The sequence below is a fragment of the Phoca vitulina genome, unplaced genomic scaffold, assembly GCF_004348235.1.
Source record: "Phoca vitulina isolate PV1807 unplaced genomic scaffold, GSC_HSeal_1.0 scaffold16, whole genome shotgun sequence".
NCBI lineage: Eukaryota > Metazoa > Chordata > Mammalia > Carnivora > Phocidae > Phoca > Phoca vitulina.
Window position 1 is genome coordinate 21,435,421 of NW_022589719.1, and position 14,442 is coordinate 21,449,862.

At 54.7% G+C, this 14,442-nt stretch overlaps 1 protein-coding gene across 2 annotated transcripts in view; it reads left to right on the plus strand.

Annotated features, from left to right (window-relative positions):
• The first annotated feature begins 2,070 nt into the window (after positions 1 to 2,070).
• The window catches only part of ACCS (1-aminocyclopropane-1-carboxylate synthase homolog (inactive)), a 19,530-nt gene continuing 7,158 nt past the window's right edge, over positions 2,071 to 14,442 (plus strand). For both annotated transcript variants that reach the window (XR_004300717.1, XM_032414954.1), the window contains exons 1-12: positions 2,071 to 2,151; positions 3,077 to 3,367; positions 4,283 to 4,342; positions 6,561 to 6,631; positions 7,759 to 7,828; positions 8,292 to 8,358; positions 10,332 to 10,429; positions 10,922 to 10,999; positions 11,757 to 11,857; positions 12,499 to 12,588; positions 14,066 to 14,111; positions 14,224 to 14,365. Coding sequence is in view for 1 of the 2 variants with exons in the window: in XM_032414954.1 (XP_032270845.1) it covers positions 3,077 to 3,367; positions 4,283 to 4,342; positions 6,561 to 6,631; positions 7,759 to 7,828; positions 8,292 to 8,358; positions 10,332 to 10,429; positions 10,922 to 10,999; positions 11,757 to 11,857; positions 12,499 to 12,588; positions 14,066 to 14,111; positions 14,224 to 14,365 (1,114 nt within the window). In the remaining variant the exon portion in view is untranslated. The remainder of the gene's footprint in view (positions 2,152 to 3,076; positions 3,368 to 4,282; positions 4,343 to 6,560; positions 6,632 to 7,758; positions 7,829 to 8,291; positions 8,359 to 10,331; positions 10,430 to 10,921; positions 11,000 to 11,756; positions 11,858 to 12,498; positions 12,589 to 14,065; positions 14,112 to 14,223; positions 14,366 to 14,442) is intronic.

Sequence of the window (14,442 nt, forward strand, 5' to 3'; positions counted from 1 at the left end):
CCCCTTCGGATCCCTACATTTGTATCTTTGGGACTTACATTGAATCTTTTAAATGTTAAGCCAACGTTCTATTCCTGCAATAAGGTGCACGGAGGATGCATCCTCCTCGTATATATTGTTGGATTTGGTTTGATATTAAGAATTTTACATTGGGCGGTGGGCTCCCCTCCACCAAAAGAATTTTACATCTATTTTCATGAGGAGTATTGTGCTATAATTTTCTTTTTAGTAATGCATGGTTGGTTTTGGTATCAGAGTAATACTGACCTCATAAATGTTTTGGAAATCTTCGTTCCTGAATTTTCTGAAAGTTTGTGTCAATTTTGTTTTAAATTTTCAAATATTTGGTAAAATTCACCTGTAAAGCCATCTGTACTGGAGTTTTCTTTACGGGAAGGTTTTTACTCATAAATTTAATTTCTGTAACAGATATCAGGCGATTCACATTTTCTATTTCTTGTGTCAGTTTTGGCAACTTGTGTCTTTCAAGAAAATGTGTCCGTTTAAGTTCAATTCCTGAGAATGTTAATGTTCCAGACTGACCCTGACCTTCAAGGCCCTATCAAATGCATCCCTATTTCCAAGACTCCACCCTCTCACCAGCTAACCAGGACTTACCTTTCAGAACTCAGCCATCATTTCCTTAGTGTTTATAGCAATTATGTGTGTAGGGCTTCCTATGTGGGGTCAATGCATGTATTGGGGTTGGGGGTGAATCTCCCTGCTGCTTGCTTTCATGGCACCGGCAATCTCTTTCTTAACAGTCCTCCCATTTGGGGTGCGTGGGTGGCTCAGTCGGTTAAGCCTCTGCCTTCTTTTCGGGTCATGATCCCGGGGTCCTGCGATGGAGCCCCGTATCAGGCTCCCTGCTCAGGGGGAAGCCTGCCTCTCTCTCACACTCCCCTTGCTGTGTTCCCTCTCTCACTGTCAAATAAATAAATAAAATCTTAAGAAAAAAATAGTCCTCCCATTTGTATGTCTGCCTTCCCAATCAACCACAGGCCCGCTGTTTGTTTTGCTTATCACCCTATCCCAGCACTTTGCAGAGATCTGGCACAAGACAGGCATTCATTAAGAGTACTTAACCAGAATGACATAGAATATGACTCAAATGGAGAGAACTGGCTTGTTTTACAGAACATCACACAGAGGACCAACAAAGTCATGAGAGCTGCTTAAGGTCACAATGTTCCTGGCAAGGCCAAAGAGAAAAGAAGTGGAGTGGTCAGAAGACCCCTAAGTCTTCCCAGCCATACTTGTATTGAAGGATCCTGCTTATTTCATGGGGAAAGGAGACTTTTTCTACTCAAGGCTCTGCGCAGGCTGGGGCCTGGGTAGCCTAACTCACTGCCGAAGCCCCAGAACGTGTAGGGGTCTGTGGCAGAGTTCAACAAATGTCCCATGGAGCGAAAGGAGAATTTCAAATGCCAGTGGAAAAACTCTCCTAGGGGAAAGATGTTTTAAGGATGCCCTCGCTTTAACCAGAAAGGCTTCTCCGTGGGTGCAAGCAGGCATATGTTTGCCAAGGAACCTCCGGCACTCTAACTGCTTCAAAATCGGGAAACTGAGGCCGGGAGGTAGAGGGAGGCGCCCCCACGTGCCAGCCAGGAAGACCAGGGCCCGCAGGCCGACCCTTCGCCGCGGTGGTCTTCTCGGCTTCTGCTGCCGCGGGGAAAGGGGTTGGCACAGGGAAGAGTGGGGGCGGAGGCAGGGATCCGGCACCCGGAGCGGCTGGAACCCCCCCCCCCGCCAGCGCGGGAGTCACGCCGGGGCGTCCAGGAGGCCGGGCGCCGGAGGGCGGGTCCGGGCAGCGGAAGGGGCCCGGGACGCACGGTTCCGCCGCGCCGGCGCCCGCCTCCCCAGCGCGGCCCGGGGCTGCGATCCCGCTTTGCTGGGCAGCGAACGGGGCCTTCCCGGGCGCGGGCGGCCCGCCTCACACTTCCTCGTCCCGGAACCGCAGCCGGCTGGTCTCGCGAGGCTCAGCCGCCCGCCCAGGCCTCGGTCGTCCCTCCGCGGCGTCCGCCCTACCCCCCCCGCCCCCGCGCAATTCCGCAGCCCCGCGGCCGGAACCCGGAGCCCTGCGTTCCCGCTCGGCCTCCCTCCCGCCGCGCCGCCCGTCCGCCGGCCTGCGGGTCGCTGGTGGGGAGCGAGGTGAGCGCCGGGGAGAGCCGGCCACGTGGCGTGGGGGCGGGGAGGGTGCTTCGGGGAGCCGGGTGTGCCCGCGGGAGCGCCCCGGGGGTCGGGGCCGCTGGCTGTCCCCCGGCACTCGGTGTGTGGGCTTGCCTCAGGACCCGGGAGCTCGGCGAGGAGCGAGGATAACCTACTTTACCGAACTTGAGCCACGAGCCTGGATTGGCTCTAAGCGCTTTATCTACGGGAACTCATGCATTTATAGCCTCCCGGTGCCCTGCGGTTTTACGCGCACTCTGCTGATGAGGAAAGTGGCTTAGAAAGTGGAGGAGCGCACAGCCGCGGGCAGGAGACCACCCTCTCCTGACACCTGTGCCTCCCTCCACCTGCGGGAGGCCGGCCCCTGGAGCTCTGCCGGGGTGCCTGCCCTTGGGAGACGCCCAGTCGTCCTCCCCTTGGTCCCCACCCACCGCCCGCTCCCGATCACCAAGCGATCTCCTGCCCTTTAGCCCCGCTGACATCAATCACCGCAAGACCCCTGGGACTCCCGGGCTCTTTCTGCTTAAGTGAGAACATTTTACCCTGGTGTTTTGAAATTGAGGTCAGCAAGAATGGAAAAAGAACGTTGGTAACCCCTTAGGCTGCAGAATGAAAAACTCCCATAAATGTAAAACAAGCGAAAGCAGGTGTACGTGACATCATATAAAAGTAGCAAGCCCAGCCCCTGGGCCTGAATAGATCCTTAACAGAATTTACTTGTTGACGCCATTGTACACATGGTTACGACTAGTAAGGGACACAGGAAATGGTGATACATAAACATAAAGGAACGGGCAGACGGAGAATGGGAAGGACCTCTTGACTCCCAATTCAGGTTTGCTGCTATGAAAAGCCCTTCTTTTCTGAATGCTGAATTCAGGCCCTGAATACTTTTGTCCTTTTGCAGATGTTCACTCTGCCTCAGAAGGAATCTAGGGCACCTGCCACCTGTCCGGGCCCAGCCTCCACACAGGACCTGGACAGTAACTACGGGGATGGTCTGGAAAGAGAATGCTCCAGAAAACCAGACCGGAAGGTGCCAGAGTTCTGTGGAGTGGGTGATCCCACTGCCATGTTGTCCTCAGACAGCTCTTACCTATCCTCTAGGGGAGGCATCATTAAGTGGTTCTGGGACTCGGCAGAAGAGGGCTACAGGACCTACCACATGGACGAGTATGATGAGGATAAGAACCCCAGTGTGAGTGAGACCCCTGTCCCCACTGGACCCCAAGGGAGGACTGCAGGGTGGGATGCCCTACCTTGACCAAGAGGTTGTTCTAGATGCTGGGGTTACATCCGTGAGCAAAAGCAAAGTTCCTGCCCTCATGGAGTTTTTGTTCTACTGGGGGAGGCAGATGGGGAACAGACCAAAAAAAAAAAAAAAAAATCCCTGTAATAGATGGTGATAAGTGCTGTAGAGAAGATAAAGCAGGGTAAAGAGGATAGAGAACGATGGGGCGGTCTGGGGATGTTGCTGTTTCATGTAAGGTGGTCACAGAGGGCCACTTTCCTAAGGTGATGATTTGAGTAGAGACCTGAAGAAAGCAAAGGATTGTATAGTTATCTGTTGCTGTGTAACAAATTACCCTAGATTTCAGCAGCTTAAAAGAAACATTTCATGATTTCTGGGATTCAGGATCTGGGTGGGTGCCTCAGGCTCAGAATCTTCTGTGAACTCACGGTGATGGCAAGGTTGTGGTCTCATCTTAGGCTTGACTTGGTGGGGGGCACGGGAGAGGATCACTTCCAGGCTCGTTCTTGTGGGTGTTGGCAGGCCCCAGTCCCTGGTCACATGGGAAGCTCCACAGGACTGCCTCATGACATGGCAGCGGGCTTCCCCCAGGGCAGGCGATCCAAGAGAGAAGGAGACACCTGAGTACCCAGCATGGAAGCCAGGGACTTTATAACCTATTCTTGCAAGATGTCACATCTGCATATTCTGTTCGTTAGAACTGGGTCACTAGGTCCAGCCCACACTCATGGGAAGGCCAAGGAAGGGTGTTTGGAATGGCAGGACCACTCCCGCTTTGCCTTTCTGCCTCGGTGTGCATCTCGGGCCTTCCTTTGGGACCCCTCGGCTATGCTCACCGTGCCTCCGTATCTCTGTCTCCAGGGCATCATTAACTTGGGCACCAGTGAGAACAAACTCTGCTTTGACCTGCTGTCCAGGCGGGTAAGTCCTGGTGCACCTCAGTGGCATCAGTAGCTCCCAGGGACTGTCTGCTCTTGGACTTCCCTTGAAGGCTTCCCTGACGAGAGCCTGCTGCTTACCCCCGCAGCCCTGGCCTGAGTCAGCCCACCCGGTTCCAGATCTGCCTCAGGGACAGCTTTCTCTGTGGTCTTGGGCGAGCCACTTCCCTGTTCCGGTCCTGCTTCTTCAGCTCTTCCCCATACTCAGTCCCTCCTGCTCTCAGGGCTGGGGAGGCGGGGAGCACTCAGTGGGGTGTGGTCAGTATTTATCAACCACGTCTGGGGTAGGGAGGACTCTGATTTGCAGCTTTTGCTAATTCCCGTAGTGTAAATACTCCACCGTGGCTGGTTTCAGGCCACGGATGTGACATCCCTGCACACAAAGTTGGGCAAAGGGGGGTTGTGGCACCCATTATGTAGTGTCCCCACCATGTAGACACAAGATGGAAATAGCTTCAAGAACACACATAAAATGTAATAACATAGGGACGCCTGGGTGGCTCCATTGGGTAAGCGTCTTCCTTCGGCTCAGGTCATGATCCCAGGGTCCTAGGACCGAGCCCCGCGTCGGGCTCCCTCCTCAGTGGGGAGCCTGCTTCTCCCTCTGCCTGCCGCTCCCCATGCTTGTGTGCGCTCTCTCTCATAAATAAATAAATAAAATCTAAAAAAAATGTAGTAACATAATCAGAAGCAGTGATGTTTTAGTTATTACCTTTGTTTTTAGTGTAATTTACTTATTTATACATTTATAGAATTTAATTTTTTTAAATGGCTGTTTTTTTAAAACACAGCATATAAAACTCCTGGAAACTTAATAGTTCGAGCCATTTCTAGCAAACCAGTGAAAATGCCTGATAAATGTGTCTCCCAAGGCCACACACTCAAAGTTTGGGATTGTAGAGAAAGCGACGGCTAACCCAAAGGAACTTATTTCCGAGGGTGACAAATCCAAGACCCAAGGGGAGAGGGGTGTAGGAAGGGGGCTTAAGATGCATGTTCTATCTAGCCAGTTCCCTGCTGCACTGTCCAATAGAAGTAAAACGTGAGCCACGAATATAACTTAAAATTTTCTGTTAGGTAAGTAAAAAGAAATTGGTAAATTCATCTTAGTAATATATTTTATTTAGCCCCATACATCCAAAATAGGACCGTTTCAACATGTAATCAATCTGAAAAATTAAGATATGTTACGTACTGTTTTCATACCAAGTCTTTCAAATCCAGCGGGTCTCAGTTCAGATGAGGCGCGTTCCAGGTGCTCAGGAGGCACGCGTGGCCACGGCCTTGCTGGACGGCGCGGCTCCCTGGGCCGAGGGAGAGACAGAGAGGCTGGTGTCATACACGAGTGGCTGACCGCCCTTCTCCTTTGGTTCACTCCCCCAGACTTCTGCCTTTCCTTGACGTCGTGTCTGTGGTGCCCAGCGAGTTACTAACCCAGCACCTGGTCAGGGGGGACGGTGTAGAAATGGCCACACTTTCCGAAGCATAAGGTGGAGCCGAGCCTGCAGGAACACAATGGCCCGAGTCCCTCCAGAAGTTGGAGCCAACACCGAGATGATGGCACCCAATTCTGGGACGCCTTTTGTCACCCCAGGGAGAAGCTGAGCAGCATGGTCTCTATCCCTGCCTCTACAAATCCACCCCTCTGGGTTGTTTATGTATTTATCTATTCAAAAGATTTATTTATTTATTTGAGAGAAAGAGAGAGAGAGAGAGTGTGCACAAACACGGACGGGGCAGAGGGAGAGGGAGAGAGAGAGAAGCTCAAGCAGACTCCCTGCTGAGCACGGAGCCCGACATGGGGCTCGATCTCACGACCCTGAGATCCCGACCTGAGTGGAAATCAAGAGTCAGATGCTTGACAGACTGAGCCACGCAGGCACCCCCACCCCTCCAGGTTTTGAGATGGCAGTGTTGTTTAAAGAGCACTGGATTAGGAGTCAGACCTTCTGGGTTTTGTCTCAGCTCTGCCACTTGCCAGCTCCATGACCTTGGCTGAGTCACCTCACTTTTTTGAGCCTCGGTTTCCTCATCTGCAAAATAGGCAGAAGCCGTGCCTGTGCTGTCTTTCTGCTGGTTTCCCTGATGAGCGGACCGAGGCCGGGCTTTACTGGCCTGGGTGCGGTGTGGATGCGGGGGCAAGCGCCGGTGGTCACCAGGAGGGTGTGTGGCCCTCAGCCCCGCTCTTCCTCTGTCCCCAGCTGAGCCAGAGCGACATGCTGCGGGTGGAGCCGTCCCTGCTGCAGTACCCTGACTGGAGGGGACATCGGTTGTAAGTAGCTGCCGTGGGCCGGTGGGTCTCAGCCCTGGGTGGTCTCGCTCCCCAGGGGACCTAGGGCATCTGGAGACACTTCTGGTTGTCACAACTGGGAAGGGGCTGTTACTGGCATTCACTGGGTAGAGGCCAGCGATGCTGCTAAGCCTCCGACGGTGCCCAGGATAGCCCCCACAACGAATAATTATCCCACCCCAAATGTGAATATGGCAGGTGGAGAAAGCCTGCCTTAGGCCGAGGGCCCGTCCTGGGGGCCTGGCGATCCTGGGGTCTGCCGGAGCGTCTGCAGGGATCTAGTCCCTCTGCTGGTTCCTCCCCAGCTCAGGAGCCCCGTCGCTTGCGTTCCCTAGGTCTGAGGCCTGCGGAGGGCCTTCAGGCATGGAGTCCTTGTCTCCGCTCTCTCAGTAGTTTTACAGGAACCAGGATCAGCCTTGGGGGGGCTGCTGGCGACGGCGTTTTCCTCCTGGTCAGATGGGGTGTGCTAAATAATGCTAATTGGAGTTGGTACTTAGTGAGCACCTGCTGGGGGCAGCCGCTGTTCCAGGGGCTTAGTGGCCAAACAGGACTTGGTTCCAAAGTGCATGTTCCTATAGTGATGAGGATGGAGGGCCCTGGAGACAGCCCGCTGGCTCGAGTGTGGACTCTGCCACTGACCAGCAGGTGACTTAGTTCCTTCAAGCCTCAGTTTCTTTGTCTGTAAAATGGGAATAATAATGGCATCATAGGGTTGTTATAAAGATTAAATGAGTAAAATTCCCCAGGTAACTCCTGCATAATGCACATGCGCCAACATGACGCTGACGATAGTTACTGTTACAATAACATTATTGCTATTAGCTAGACCTACATGTAGATGGAGCTGCTTTTGCTATGCCTGAGGCCTGCGGACTAGGTGGGTCGGGCGTCCTGGAACTACAGAGAATGCAAGTCTCCATGTGTGGGTAGTGGTGGGGCAGGGGGCTGGTGGGCCCTGTGACGTGGAGGCCACGCTCACCCCGCTGCCCTTGTGGGAAACCAGAGAAGGTTAATGGCATCCGGGTGAAGGTTCACCAGAGGAGCTTTGGGATGGACCGTGGGTTGGGGATCATCTGACAAGCGCTGCCCATCCTCTGTCTGATCTCTAGCCTCCGGGAGGAAGTGGCCAGATTCCTGTCTTTCTACTGCAAGAGGCCTACACCCCTTAAGCCAGAGAATGTGAGTAGTCCCCTCCTTGGCTCTCCCCTGCTCTTCTGCCCACCTCCCCCAACCCATGCAGGGGTAGCGTGGGCTTGGGATCTGCCTTTCACTCGGTTTTGACCTGTTTCCAGGTGGAATTAGGAACACCCCCTCCCTTTGTCTTCCTCATCCTAGATATTGAGGATATAATTTGGTTACAATTTCTGCTCCAGTTTGTTCTGTGTCCCTCGTTGTCTCCATACCTTCGGGCAAGACGCTCTGAGTGACCAGCTCCCTCTTCCTTGCTCTGTTGATCCAGAGCGTGGTCCAAAGAATAAGCCACAGATGCACTTGGCTGTTAGGAGAGGCCTTTGGCTTCCTCTGGTGGCTTTGCTGTGACAGAGGGCACTGTCCCTCCCTCTGTGCCAGCCTGGATACAGCTGTAGGTCCTTGCTCCCTCCTGGACGGATTCATCTTTGTCACATGGATGTGTCACCTGCAGGTGGTTGTTCTGAATGGCTGTGCCTCTCTCTTCTCGGCTCTGGCCACGGTGCTGTGTGAGGCGGGGGGTAAGTGACCCACGGCCTGCTCAGCTTTGGGAGCCGCCCTATGCCTGCAGGGTCCACAGTTGCCTGTCTTTGCGGGCTGCATCAGAACGCCTTTGGCCACAGTAGACTACGAGACTGCAAGGGGCTTAATGAGTGGCTTGACCAGATACCCGGATGTCGGCAGTTTCAGAGGTCAACGTGATGCCAGGGTTCGGGGCCTGTCTCTGGGATGACCTTGGTTTTTCCCTTCCTGTGATGGCTGTCGCATCCTTACATGACAGTGGGTCCTAAAGCAGGGACAAAGGGGAAAGGCTGTGCCTTGCCTGTGTCTTTGTTTTATTGGGAGGGGGCAGGGGAGATACTCTTTCCCGAAGAAAGTCCCAGCAGAGCTCCCCTTATGTCTCACTGGCCAGAACCGCCTCACAGACCCGTTCCCAGAGCAGCCCCTGGTAGACGGGTAAGAACCACAGCGGACTTCAACCAAACGTGGTTCATCCCCAGGGGCTGGGGGAAGAGGAAGAGGCCCTCCGTCCTCGGACTTACTGCTGGTCATCCCTGGGAAATCTGGTGCTCTCTTAGCCAGGAAACTGGAATGGCTGTAGAGTAGGCAGCCAGCACCATCTGCTAGAGGAGCCGTAGTGGGACTGAGAGCGGGTTCCGGTCAGGGGTTATTGTCACCAGCACAGAGGCCCACTCACACCAGCTTCGCTGACAGTGACCATGTGGGTGAGCTTTACTGACCACATGCTGTGTTGCCGGCACCAGCCTAGGGCTTTACACATAGGCCCATTTACTCCTCACTTCTCCCCTCTGAGGTAGGTCCTGTGCCATCCCCATGTCCCGGATGAGGACATTAGGGCACAGGGGGTTAAGTGATTGTCAGATTCACACACAGAGATAAGAACCAGGATTTGAACCATAAGAAGAAGATTCATCGCAAGGACAGGATAGGCAATTTCCTACCCATTCTTGAACAGTCAAGAACGGGATTCAGTGTCACACTCTCCACCTCTCAAGGGGTTAGACAGTCCCTCCTCCCCCTCCCCTTTGTATGTGCAGACCTCTCTCTGGACCTTCCGCAGCTGCCCCAGCTCCACCTGCTCATGACCTTTCTGCTCAGGTGCACGTTCTCACCCCCTGAGTGTCTGTGCTTCCTGGAGCGAAGTCGTGAGAGAGAGCATGCACGTGACGGGTTTCTGGCCAGCCGGTGGTTGGCTCCCTCGGGTCCCTTGTTTCCCTCTGGTCCACTCCCCGTGGCTGGGGTAGGGAACATGTAGGACAAAGCTGCCCCTTCCAGAGCTGTGAGTGGGGCAGACTGGGGGAAGGGAGGGCAGCTTGACCTCGCATCCTCTTTGGAACTAGGGGAATGCCTGCCTCTGCATTAGGGTACACCTTGGAGGTCATCAGCCCCCCTCTGCCCCTCCAGCTAGAATCTTCCACATGACATGCCTCCCAACCAGATGGCCTCAGCCTTGTGTTTGAATGTCCCCAGGGAGGGAGAATCCACTCCTCCTGAACACACTCTATCTCTGGGCAATTCTGTATGCCATCACGTTTGTCCATTTGTTGAGCCCAGATCACCCCGCAGCTTTGACTCTCTGGATCCCGTTCTGTCCTTGGAGTGAGCCAGCACGTGGAGTGCTTCAGAGGGATCCTCTGAGGTTCAGTGTCCTCATCGGTAAAGTTAGGGTGACAAGAGTACTGACGTCCCAGAGCGATTGTGAGGCCCAAATGAGATAACACACAAATACATGTTTAGTCCAGTTCCCAGCACGTAGTAAGCATTCAGTACACGCCAGCTACAGATGATCGGAAAAGGGACTCCTACCAGTGGATCCAGGTGTTAGTGAGAGCTTGGGAGTTGAGAGACGGAGTGTAGCCCCGGGGTTCCCCCAAGGACATGGAAGGCTGGGAGGGGTGTGGAGCCTGTGGACGGGGTTGACTGGGGTGTTGTGGCCAGAGGGTGACAGGCCCTGGCCCGTTCCTGCCCTCAGAGGCTTTCCTGATCCCCGCGCCTTACTATGGAGCCATCACACAGCACGTCTATCTCTATGGCCACGTCCGTCTGGTCTGCGTCTATCTGGACAGTGAGGTAAGAGTTCCTGAGACCCTGGTGGGACCCAGGCCTTCCCGTAGGGGAAGACTTTCCTCTCTCCGAATTTGAGGGCAGACATGGGAGGAATCCATGCTGCAAGGGGAGTAGACCCTTCTGCTGCCCAAGGCTGTCCATACCTGGCTTCCCCTGGGGCTCCCTAGGTCCCGGCTCTGAGATCTGGGGTCAGTGTAGAAGCCAAGGGCAGCCGCAGGGAGACTACATCAAAATGGTGGGGTGAGGATGGGGCAGAGCAGACCTCAACGTGTAAGTTCTTAGGCTCCAGTCAGAGGATCTCTGGGGCCTCTTCCCGACTAAGAGTGAGGAGGTGTCCCTGATCTGATGGGGGCAGCAAGGAGGGGAGTGACCCTGCCAGTGTTTTTTCAGAGACTGTTCTAAGGAGGCTAGAGATGACGGGTAGGAGAGGCCCCAGAAGCTCAGGTTTGGGGGATCCCTGAATTGGGCTGGTGGCTTTTCTCCGTCTTTTTCCAGGTCACTGGGCTGGACACACGCCCCTTCCAGCTCACCGTGGAGAGGCTTGAGATGGCCCTGCAGAGAGCTAATTCTGAGGTCTGGTGGTCAAGTCAAACCCAAGGCTGGGAGTGGTGGGTCTGAGCAGGGCACGGACTTCCTGTGGCTGATCTCATCCCCACCGTGGGGTTGGCGCTCCCTGATGGGGTTGGGGTGTCAGATGGTCACAGGGAACCATTCTGGGGGTCAATCAGGAGCCCGTGGAAGGTCTTCCCACTAGAGAAAGACTCTGAGACCTGTGTACAAAGAGTCAACCAGGGAACTCGATGAACACCCCCCACCCCTGCTGCACCCAAGTTTGATTCAGTGGGTCAAGTGTGGAGCTTAGTGGTCTGTCGTTCAGTCGTCTCCCTGGTCATTCGAGGAGGTCATTCCCCTGTCACGATCCCCTTTGAGGACACCTCCTGGAGAAAGGCAGAGACGAGTACCACTCCTGTGGTTCCTTTCCAGTCCGTCCGTGGCCATTACCGTCATATGTGCCTGCTGTAGGAATTCTAAAAGTGCAACCCCCGCCCATTATTCTACCAACAGAGGCAGCCTTTACTGGCATTTGGGCCTGTTGGCCTCTGGGCTTTGTCCTCTGCCTCTGGTTTCCTTCCCGGTTGACGCGATGCACATATGGATGTCTGCCGCAGCTACGTGGTTCTCTGCCCTTGTCCGCTTGCCGCTGGGTTGTGGACGCGTTCCCATCCCATTTCCCCGGGGGCCCGCCCAGCCGCAGGCCCCACTCAGTGGGAGTGTGTGGCTCTGGCCTTCAGGAGCAGCTGAGCGTTTCCTGCCCCACTGATGGTTTCAGGGTGTGAAGGTTAAAGGTCTCATCCTCATCAACCCCCACAACCCTCTGGGCGACATCTACTCCCCAGGAGAGCTGCGGGACTACCTGGAATTTGCCAAGAGGTGAGGCCCCCCACAGTCACCCCATAAAACGTCCTGGCAGCCCAGGGTACCGGCGTGGGCCGTGGTACAGATTCTTCTAGCCTGTCCCCTCCGCTGTGGGCTCCCGCCTGCTTGGGCCCTTCCCCAGCAGTGGGGTGGAGGGGCCAGGGTTTGTGGGTGCTAGTTCTCTCTCTCTTTCTTTTTAGGACAACAGCTGTCCTGTATTGTACCCCCCCCAGGGGCCGGGTACCCTGCTAAGCTCTTCACATGCCGTATCTCATGCAGTCCTCCCAGTCACCCTCTTAGTCATCATGCGTCATTGTCCCCAGGTTACTGAGCCTTAGAGTCGCAGTGGAGCCAGACTTGAATCTGGGTCTGTCCGTACATACCTGTTTGGCACTCAGTTGGGCCCTTCTTCCGTGGAGGTGCCCGAGGCCTCCGCCTCTCCTCCACAGTGCTTCAAAAGCCCCACTGTCATCTGCTTTGTGCGTGCGGCTTCCTGTGTGAAAATTGAGACACGAGAAAGGTGTCTCTGGAAAAAAGTTTGGTAGCCCTGGGCTCGACCCTAGTCCCATTGGGTTTCTGAGTCATTGCTTCCCCACCGTGGGGGACCTATTTGGCCTGCAGAGCAAGCCGTCTCCTCCCCGGCCCTGCCCCCCCAGGCACGAGCTGCACGTGATGGTGGATGAGGTCTACATGCTGTCCGTGTTTGAGAAGTCGGCGGCCTACTGCAGCGTCCTGAGCCTGGAAGGGTGAGTCTGCCCTGTCACAGCCAACTCTGCCGAGCCCCGGTCCCCGGGCCCCTGTGGCTCGGCCCGCAGGGCATGACCTGTCCTGGGGCAGTTCCTCTTCCATCCAGCTGGTCCCAATGTCCTCAGATCCCCCAAAGAGAAGATGGGAGGGCCGGGCTGCATCAGGGGTTTTCAGATTGTTCTGTGGGGTTTCTGAGAGCTCCAAGGAGGGCCAGGGCCGTAGGATTCCTGGGGGTGGGGTGGGCTGCGAGGGTGGGAACTGGCCGGTGCTGTCCCCCTCATTTCCAGAGTAGCTTCAGCTTCATCATCCATCTGTCCACTCACTCACTCACTCACTCACTCATTCAGCAAATCCTTCTGCAGCCCCAGACATATGCCAAGCACTTCTAGCTGTTTGGGCTTTTTCATTAGATTTAGTCTGAGCCAAGAATCTGTGGCTGCAACAGCTTTGGAAACTCTTAGACCAGATCACCTGTGAAGTCTGTAAATGTGACATTGAGAGATTCTAATAGTTCCTGTTATTTGTTCAGAGCTTTGGACCCTGTGCAGTCCTTTCCGTTGGTTCTCTCAGCTGGTCCTTACGAGGCTGTGCCAGGTGGACGGTTGTTACTCCTGTTTGTTTATGGATTAGGAAAGTGAGAGGCAGAGAAATAGCGACTTGTCATCTACTCCGTGCCAGACATGCTCGGTGCTGGGATACAACAGTGAGCGAGAAAGACATAGGCCCCCCTCAGGTGGAACTTTTGTTTCTAGCCAGAAAAAAACATTTTAAAGATTTTATTTGAGAGAGAGAGAGTGAGTGAGCAGGAGGGAGAGGGAGAGAGAATCTTAAGCACACTCCACGCTGAGGGCAGAGCCTGACTCGGGGCTCAATCCCACAACTGCAAGATCATGTCCTAAGCTAAAACCAAGAATTGGATGCTTAACCGCCTGAGTCACTCAGGCACCCCCAGAAAAAACATTTTAGCAGCTAAATACACAGTCATTTGATTGTGGCTTTGATAAGTGCTAAAAAGGACAAGTCTGGGGAGGCATGAGGGGATCTGCTTGGGGTCCCCAATGGGCCCGGTCTACTGGGAGGTGCTCAGAGAAGATCTGTTTGAGGAAGTGGAATTTGAGCTAAGCTCTAGATTGGGGATCAGCAAGTATTTTTGGATCAGATGGCAAATATTTAGGCTTTATAGGCCTACGGTCCCTCGCTCAACTCTGCCATATAGCACAAAAGCGGCCATAGAGAGTATGTACATGAAAAAGCATGGCTGTGTTCCAATAAAGCTTTATTTACAAAAACAGGCTGTGGGCCGGGTATGGCCTGCAGGCTGTAGTTTGCTGACCCTGGCTCTAAAGGATGTGTAGGAATTGGTGATTCAAGAGATGAAACCAGGGCTTCACACAGACCCAGAACCAAATGCATCCAAACACATATGAGCTTTCGTGGATCTGTGTTGCCTCCGTTCCCACACTGTGTTCTCTGCAGGTTGCCTGACCCCCAGAGGACCCACGTGATGTGGGCGGCCAGCAAGGTAGGTTCCTGGCTGGCCTCGGGACGTCAGGGAGGTGGGAGGGCAGAGAGGTGGGTGGAACCAGCTTCCCCGGTGCAGGGCTGGCCACTGCTCAGGGTGCCTTTCTCCGTAGGACTTCGGGATGTCTGGGCTCCGCTTTGGCACGCTGTACACGGAAAACCGGGACGTGGCCACTGCGGTGGCTTCCCTCTGCCGCTATCACGGCCTCAGTGGCTTGGTCCAGTACCAGATGGCGCAGCTGCTCCAGGACCGTGGTGACTGCCTGGGCCTGGTCATTTGAGAATGGGGCGGCGGGGGGGGGGGGGGGGGGGGGGGGGGGGTGGGGGGGGGG